Source organism: Simochromis diagramma, unplaced genomic scaffold, assembly GCF_900408965.1.
Source record: "Simochromis diagramma unplaced genomic scaffold, fSimDia1.1 OVJJ01000336.1, whole genome shotgun sequence".
NCBI lineage: Eukaryota > Metazoa > Chordata > Actinopteri > Cichliformes > Cichlidae > Simochromis > Simochromis diagramma.
This window is the reverse complement of record NW_024386968.1, coordinates 353,088-361,897: the sequence shown is the minus strand read 5'-3', so window position 1 is coordinate 361,897 and position 8,810 is coordinate 353,088. Positions and strand designations below refer to the sequence as shown.

At 44.4% G+C, this 8,810-nt stretch overlaps 2 protein-coding genes across 3 annotated transcripts in view; one reads left to right on the top strand and one right to left on the bottom strand.

Annotated features, from left to right (window-relative positions):
- Positions 1-10: 10 nt before the first annotated feature.
- Positions 11-4,325, bottom strand: ecsit (ECSIT signaling integrator). Its single transcript, XM_040038686.1, has 8 exons — positions 3,742-4,325; positions 3,364-3,606; positions 2,800-3,199; positions 2,485-2,708; positions 2,036-2,093; positions 1,771-1,919; positions 1,199-1,304; positions 11-1,113 (listed from the first exon to the last, which is right to left on the bottom strand). Exons 2-8 carry the CDS (start codon positions 3,517-3,519, stop codon positions 827-829), a joined length of 1,380 nt encoding a protein of 459 aa, XP_039894620.1. The 5' UTR covers positions 3,520-3,606; positions 3,742-4,325; the 3' UTR covers positions 11-826.
- Positions 4,326-6,116: 1,791 nt separating this feature from the next.
- The window catches only part of eml3 (EMAP like 3), a 33,537-nt gene continuing 30,843 nt past the window's right edge, over positions 6,117-8,810 (top strand). Inside the window, exon 1 of one of the 2 annotated variants that reach the window (XM_040038668.1) lies at positions 6,117-6,395. In XM_040038668.1, coding sequence (XP_039894602.1) covers positions 6,371-6,395 — 25 coding nt within the window. In that variant the 5' untranslated portion in view covers positions 6,117-6,370. The remainder of the gene's footprint in view (positions 6,396-8,810) is intronic. The other variant, XM_040038670.1, reaches the window with a different exon arrangement.

Below are 8,810 nucleotides of genomic sequence, written 5' to 3'. Positions count from 1 at the left end.
CCTGCTTTGCACATTGACCGTATCATTTTTATTGAATCCACTGAAGCTGCACTTGCACCAGTAGGGCAGCTTACACCTGAAGTGTGCACTGTGGCTCCAGCCTGGGTCTGTGATGGGCAGCTGTGGGTGAATTTTGTGTGTGCAGTGCAAACTCAAACTTGCCAATGCACTGCAGTAAGGCAATGGAGCTCTAAAACAAAGTAGAAACAGTGTCAGTCAGATGTAGAGCATGCACCTCATCAGGAGCTTGTTTTACTAAGAGATGCAATAACAGTTTCACAAACACATTTTGCTAATTAACAAAACTACAATCAAAAACTGTTTTAGTGAAACTCTACCAGACACTCCACAGATGAAAGACCACAGACGATGAGGCCAGTCTGTTTTCTCCACAGTCTGACCTCAACTCCAACTTCACAACAACTGTAAAGCCAAACACTCCTGACAGCGTGAGCTCACTGAAGTCTGCGCGGCGAGCTGTTGTCATTGGAGCAAAAACCAAGTTCACCAAAATCAAGTCGAGCTTCAGTGGCAGTGAAAAACAGTTAAACAGAGTCCAACTGTAAATGGAAGTCAGCATTTATTGTGTTACTTTAACAACTCGACTTCATCATTGTTTATTTCCACAGCTACAATGACTTCATTTGAACACATACAGACTTAGTACTTCTGTAGATAGTCTGCTGTATTTTAAAGGTGTGAGACATTTGTGACTGAATAAATACGTTTGTAATTATTTTGTACGGCTTTATTAAATATGCTAAAAAGAATTTACAAAAGCCTCCCGGCTGGTTCGGAGGGAGTCAGGAGGAAACTTTTTTCCTGTTCACTGCTTCACACCCTGACTTCTCCTGGGCTCCTCTTCCACTACAGCCTCGGCGTCTTCCCCAGGGTCTGCTTCTTCTTTATGGGCGTGTGAAGAGAACCAGGTTCCACTGGCCGAGTCGGTGTCGCCCACCCCTTGCAGCTCCCGGGGTCCAGCGCCCAGTCGGAACAGCGTGGGGATCTGACCTAGGATGGGGTTACTCTGTTGGAGGCCAGAGATCCACTGATTGAGGGTAGCCTGGTCCCCCTGACTGGTCATGCACATGGCAAAGACTGGACCTTCATCCACTGGATAGACACACAGACACACATCATCTATGTTACACCCTGGAAGTGAGGGGTTGTGGTCAACTGCAGTGATGCCATATCTTACAGTCTTCCACATCGAAGCTCTCATCGTCCCCCAGGTCGCGGTCCAAATCCAGGTCTAGCTGCAGAGGATACATGAGACACCTCTCGGGGTCATACGGCTCTTCTATCTGAGGGGAGGGAGGAGGATTTGTTTGTAATTTAATTCACAAAGTTTCACATATTCTACATTCATTATACAGAGTCTACAACGAGGGGAACACACAGACGGTCACTGCAGAAAATGCTGGCTGTTTGCAGATGACAGCCAGCTGAAGAAGCTGGGAGAGCTTCACAGGGAGTGGAGTGAGGGTGGTGTCAGTTCCCCCAACACCAGCATGCACAGATGTCTACAGGAAAGCAGCTGCAACGGCTGCATTCCTAATATCTGAGTGTATTAATGAACACACCAAGCTGGACATTTCTGTGATAGAAATCCTGTTTTTCATGGATCTTAGGAAATATTCTATAATCTGAGATTCTGGTTTTGTGACTTTCCTGAGCTATAAGCCACAATCATTAGAACTCAAACACTCTGTTATATGATCATCACACAGCACTTATTATTTGTAATGGTTAACAGTAATGTTTGCCCACCTTCTCTTCAGGTGGGGCAGGGTCAGCTCTGAGGACGTAGTAGTAAACACACGTCTTCCTCATCCACAGAGGGAACGGGCCCTCCACGAACACGGGCCTGCACGGGTTGTGCTTAGCGAGCGCTTCCATCTGGCTGGGGCTCTGGATGCCTGGTGCAAACACAGGAAAGAAAGAAAACAACAAATATGGAAATGATGCCATTATTAGTATTTTTAACAATCTATTTCTGACTAAGACACAGAATGTAGTTTCAAGTCATCCATACCTACTATATGTGGAAGTGTGACTTCAGCACCGCTGTCTGTGATGTCTGTGCAGGGCAGCTTGTGAGGAGAGCACACACAGTTTGGTAAATACAAGATTTACATCTGATGACAAAACACAAAGTCAGTCAAACGATTTTTACACACAAGTTTGTCTTAGTTAGACCTGAGAAACTAAATGACTGTAACACAAAAACTTGTACTCGCAATCATGTGGAGTTTTTTCTCCACTTTCTATAAGATCAGTTTAAAAGCTTAAGAAATGTGGAACACGAGTCTGTGGTTGACAGCTCTGGAAAAGGGGTTTCCAGACTCGGGTCTGAAACATTCAGCGTATTAGCTTTAAAGATTTTAGAGTTACTTTTGTTATTCTTTTAAAGAACAAAGCCAGGCTAGCTGTTCCCCCCTGTTTCCAGTCTTCATGCTAAGCTAGGCTAATCCATGCATATACCTGGTAGACGGTCACTTTTGCATCCCAGTCGTTTGCCATGCGTGTGAGGCTGAAGCGTGCCAGGTCTACTGGGTCTTCAGGGAGTTGCTTGGGAATAGGAAAGGGGTTTGCGTGCATGAACTTGGGGAACCAGTACATGATACGCTGGTACTTTCTCATAGGGTGGGTCTTTTCTCCAAAGATCTGGACCAGCAGCACTTTGGTCTCAATGTTGGGCATGATACCTGAAGCACAGACACTGACACTTAGACACAAAAACAGTGTACAGAACACCTCAAGATTCTCAACAACTACCACAATACTATAGACACCCACCATAACTCTCCATCTGCTCCAGGAGCTGCACTCCACACTCCTGCTGACGGGGATAGTGGTTGAACATTCTCTGGATAAAGTTTTGCGGCACGAATACCTCTTTAGGAAAAACATCCAGCAGCTTGTTGTAGACAGTGAGGTCTTTCTCCACCCCGAATTCGGGCATCTTCTTCAGAGCAGCATAGATGAACTCCACATGACCTCGACGCCTTATGTCTCTCTTGGTGTAGACGTCTATCACTTTGTTAAACGTGGCCTTGGTTTTGGTTTCTTTGGCGACCTGCTCAAACAGATCATCGTGGGCGACCAGAGATTTGTCCCTCGTCTTGTCCTCTTCCTGAACGAACCGTGCAGGCTGACTCTTGGTGCGCGCTGGGCTGCTGTGGAAATGCCTCAACACCTAAAAGCAACATGTTTTTGTTATGAACGCATATAAAAGATTCATTCATATGATCTGATTATTTATTGATTAACACCAAACAAAGAGTCGACTGCCAGCTGCCTTTCGCTGCGATTATATCAGTGCTGTGTATGAGCTTAAGTCTGGTCGCTGCTAAAGCTCACCTCGCGCTGTGGGCACTGCGAGCCGCCGAGCTGACTCGAGGAGTGTGACCGGAATAGAGCGCCGTTGTCTCCAGCACCAGCAGCAGGCAGCCGCCTCCCTGCGTGGCTGAGCAGCCGCAGAGACTTGAGCTGATGCAGGCAGCGGCTGCCCTTCATAGTCGAGCCATCACGGCGAGTGTCAGAGAACAGAAGTGCACACGGACGTGAAGCTCACACGTTCACTCTTCGGTGTACCTCATCCAGCTGTGAATATTTGTACGGAACGATCAAACTTTACATTTCACATTTTTGTGAAGTTTAGTTCGTCAACTACTCAAACGTTGTAGTAATGATAGTTATTATTATCACCCCAACATGTATAACCATGTTAATACTGACCTTTAATGCCGACAATCGGACAAGAATATAGTCTCCTTCAGAAGGCGCTGTCAATGGACGCTACCATGTTCAAAGGCCAGTACAGCATTCCGGTCCGACACGCGTTTGCTTCCCCCAAACAATAGAAACAGTGACAGAAATGATAGTTCCGCAAAACCGCAAATAAGCGCAGTAAATATTCTCCATTAAAATGCAGGAAAATGATTTCTAAATCAATGCCATTCTTCGCGCTGTAGCTATGATTCTTCAAACTATTAAACAAAAGTTGAGAAAAGAGAAAGCTAACTATTTTTTTTATCCTTTGTCGTGCAGTATAATTTAGGGTGGCCATATTTTGATTTCCAACAAAGAGGACACTTGTGCCAGTCACGAAGAACTTTAATAATGCTGTTCACTTAACAGTAAACTTTAACATATTTAAACGATGCCTTCTCTGTGCGGTTAATGAATGGTGAAATAAAAAAAAAGTTGTATAGGCTTTTACAAGTCAACAAGAGACACTTCTTAAGGCAAGAGTCGCCACTTTGCAGCCATCATCGAGCTTATGTTGGCTGACAATTAATGCACAGTGTTGGGGAGTAACGGAATACATGTACCGCCGTTACGTATTTAAAATACAAAATATGAGTAACTGTATTCCGTTACAGTTACCGTTTAAAAAGGTGGTATTTAGAATACAGTTACTTTGTTGAAATAAATGGATTACACGGTGGTACTTTCCTGTTTCATATTGTCGCGGGTCAGGACTGTTTGGGTTTTGTTTGACAGCTACGTGCTGTTGTTGCAGGCGGCAGCATCACGGTTGCCATGGTTACAGGGTAACGCTCTCTCTGCGACTGTGTGTTTCCTGGGTGAGAGAGCACCTTTTTGTTGTTGTTGTTGTGCTAAGCTAATAGGCAGAATGCTACAAGCATAGCTCTAAAGAATGTAGCATCATGGGCAGTGTAGTCCGTGCTGCAGGGAGAATGGACTGCCATACCCGTTATGTGTCTGTGAGCGAGGGAGGGAGAAAAAGGAAAACTATGAGTTGTCATCGAGCAGAAACGGGAGCTGGAAGCATGTAAATATAATAATAACCACTGCAGCCAAGAAGAGTGCCTGATGAGCCCAGTTGTAATAAGCTATTAAGACTCGACTGTACGCCGTGTTCGTGTTTTCCTCCGAAACAATAAGCTCCGTTGGAGCAGCCTTTCAACGCCTCTCTCTGTCTCTCGCTAACAAAGTTGACCCACACAACAAAGTAAAGCTATTTTTTGGCTACGAGCCCAACACGGAACCCACCGTAGTAGCCAGAGGTCCCTTTACTACGGTTCAGAGCCGCGGTGAGTAACAGTGATAAATCACAGCAATAGTACATTCACGTAGTTGTAAACAGCATATATTAAGTAATCCAAAGTATTCAGAATACGTTACTCTCATCGAGTAACGTAACGGAATACGTTACAGAATTCATTTTGGGGCATGTATTCTGTAATCTGTAATGGAATACATTTTAAAAGTAACCTTCCCAACACTGTTAATGCAACACTAAAATTCAAATACAGTCACAGTGACATAACGTTGCATTTATAGAATCGCTGGTCAAATGCAATATAAGCAAAACAACAACAACAAACAAACAAAATCAAAACTAAAAGGTTTTACCCTTAAAATAAGATTTAAAAATGTCCCCGGTGATGTTTCTGGCACCATCCTTTCTGTTGCCATTTCCAGTGTTTCCGTGTGTGTGTGTTTTTAATGTGTGATGTCTTTACCTTTAAGGTGTTCTATATAAAATAAATAAATTACCTGTCTTGCAGGTATCTTTATGACGTCAGATCACTCTAAAAATGACATTTTTAACGTCAATTAGACTTTCATACTGGATCAATAAAGGATATATAAAAGTCACTTTACCAAAAACTAATTGCAGCTTCTACCTTGTGACAGGAATATTGTGCGTGGTCAGGATGACTGGATATCATTCGTGAAGGATGCATTTGATATACGTTTCATTTCTTATAGGCCAACAAGTTATTTATAGCAGTTTGAATGCAGGCGGTCACTTTCTGGCACAGGTTTCAGGGCTTGTAGTGCGCACCGCCGCCACGAGATGGAAACAAATGCTCGTCCTGTAGCTGCCAGGCTGCAGAGGTGCAGCCGTAAGAAGCTGCTTTAAGAGTTCCGTGAGATGTTCTGGTTTACGGACACTGAAATCCTCTTTCCTGACTCAGTCTGACTGAGGCGAATATCTGGCAGCGCTTTTAGCCGTACCTGGTGCCTTCCCGCCAATAGTGTCAAGCTAGCTATAACGAGGGGCTACACTTCCGGAAGCGGTTTTCAGTCTGTGGTGTGATTGTTTTTAGTTTTTCATTTTATATAAAGTAATTTCGAACTATATTTTATATTTAAGCTTGATTTCCTTATAAGTACTCCCCCCTCACACACACACACTCACCCACGCACCCGCGCGTTTAATAAACTATTGCGCTTTATGTTGCGGAAAATTCCGCGTTTCCGGTATTCTTAGACCTGTCATCGACTCAAGTCTCCAGAGTGTGGGCTGTGATTCTCCTCTGTCAGCATGGAAAACACACCTTAGTGCACGCTGCTCCTCTAAAAACAGGAGCCGCCGTCTAAACCTGGGATTATGGATTCCTCTACCAACAGTCTGGGTGAGTGCAGCAGCGACAGTGGTCCTTTGTGTTTTTACTGACAGCATTAGCCGTGGAAACTTCACTGTCCGTGCTCGGATCAGATAATCGCATCGCTCTCAAAGGAACGCTGTCAAACAGCTTCAAAGATGGCAATCTTTGGAGAAAACTAGCATACACCGCGCCACACACGCTTTACACAGTTTAACAGACGCGTAAACCCTCGAGCTTTGTTCGGAGGCTTTCAGTCACACCAAAACTTCGTAACTGAACACTTAGATGCAGTTTTTCTTGGCAGCGCTCGTCGCCGCATTCTTTGCTGTCTTTTATTGCAAGCGGATGGTCGGCGGAACATCCGCTCTGACTTTCAAAGGATTTTTGCTGCTTAATTCTGGGCTTTTCAACATTTCTCCATGTTTTGTTCAGTCACTCGTCCACACGTTAGCGCAGACAGACAGTCTCAAACGTCGATGGAGAAACAGGACGTTACAGCAGCGCTGTGACTGTGTAGGTGCGTGGGACGGCTGCACGTCGTTTACATTATTTCTGTGGCATTCAAATAGTTGCCTCAAGTCTGGCCTGAGTGATCAGGACACCTGGAGGCGTGCCTGCAACCACTTTGTGTCGCAAACTGAGTTGTGTGCTGCTGATTCCATGTTGTCACGCGTGGGTAGTTTGAGCATCAACATTGAGACCACCGGCAGAGCGAAGACCGCAGCAGCCTGTGTCCATGCACAACAGTTCATCCATATATTAGACGAAGCACCAGCTGAACATCCTTCTCTCCACTGTGGGCTGGGTGAAAAAGCTCCACCCTGTCTGTCCCCACAATACTTACTGTTATGCTGAAACTGGAACTTTGATAGCGGCCCAGTGCTGCTTTTGATTCACATGTGTATACAAACATCCACACCCAAGCCTATCTTACATACTCTGGCTTCTTGAAAGCTGGTGGGCCGCCAAAGCGCTGGGGAACAGCAAATATATTAATATCACATGGGGAAGCTTGAGCAAGGCAGCTGTGACTCAGTGCTGCAGGAAGCTTCAACACACAGCCATTTCTCTTAATGAAGACCTGCGTTACGTTGGTAATCATGTTTCATAAACGAAGATGGTGACACGTTACCTGCCTCGGAAAGCTGCATGAGGTGTGCTGGAGCTTTGGAGAGTTGCTTGTGCCTCGGTGTCAGCTGGCCGGCTTACGTAATATGAGTTTGTAGGGATCAAATAACTGCTGTGTTTAGCAGTAACATGCAGATACTGATACACAGTATTTCCTCCACTGGATACAGCCCAGTGTGGTGGACAGATTTATGCCAGCCTTAAAGTTGAAGCACATCTGACATTGGGTTAAAGGACTGGCTGATATCTTTGCAAACTAGTCATAGTAATGTTTTAGGGAAGAGCGAGCAAATGTGCAGTGTGTGCAGATTCCAGTGCCACACAAAGAGGCTTTACTGCTTTTCCAACAGTTTACTTCTGTTAATGGCTATTTGAGACTTAGCAAAACAAGACTTTAAAGATACTGCCCTCAGTTTTAATACTGATACCATTTGTTAGATGTTAAAAATAAAGATAATATATCCATATTGAAAATACAAAGTAAGCCTGCTATCTTACTGCCTTTCTGCTGGTTCATAACACGAGTCTTGTGTTTTGTAATTGTTGTGTCCATGACTTGTATCAGTAATGATAACTGCACAAGTCCAATCTGTGCAGAAATGTGGAAAAGCATGAAAAACTCCTCAGATTTTCAAACTGCGTTTACTGAGTCACTGAATGAACTTAGACACATGCTGTGTGTGTGAGCACAATGCAACCAGTGAAGTATCACGCTCTCTTAAGTAACTGCATAACTGTAGACGTTACAAGAAACTCCCCGGCTCAGAGTAAGGAATGGAAGACCTTTGTTTCAAAGGACAGATGTGCTGAAGTCTGTAGTTTACGGCTCAGGAGGTAAAGTTTACTAGTTTTCACATTCTCCTGACTAGTCTGAACTTCCATAAAAGGTCACAGCTTATGCTAACAGGGTCAAATAGACCAGATCAGAAGAACTGTATAGAAATTCAGTGAATGTGGGATTTATGTCCGGACATAACGCAGCGTTACCTTGCTTACATTTGCAGTTATCCTAGTAAAGGTGGGGGGTCGTACCATTAACCCCGACTGACTAACACTTCCTTCTGACCCACACAGACCATGTACAGTCGCACACTTAAAGGAGCTAAAGTGCATAAGCACAATATAAGTGCTAAGCTCTTCACTATAGATGAGGACAGTATCAGTGAAACGCTTCGTGCTCTGTTGTGGTAATTGTCAGCCTCTCCTTTACAGACTCCATCTGTGATGAGCTGTGTTTCTTTGTCATGGTTTGCTTTGGTGTAAAAGCAGCTGCTGCTAATGCTGGAATAGCAACTTTTCCTACAGGAAGTGACA

Coding starts and splice junctions, on each gene's coding strand:
- ecsit (XM_040038686.1), bottom strand. CDS start 3,519: ATGAAGGGCAGCCGCTGCCTGCATCAGCTCAAGTCTCTGCGGCTGCTC. Junction 3,200..3,363: donor CGCAGTGCCCACAGCGCGAG/GTGAGCTTTAGC, acceptor TGTTGCTTTTAG/GTGTTGAGGCATTTCCACAG. Junction 1,305..1,770: donor CTGCCCCACCTGAAGAGAAG/GTGGGCAAACAT, acceptor CCCTCCCCTCAG/ATAGAAGAGCCGTATGACCC.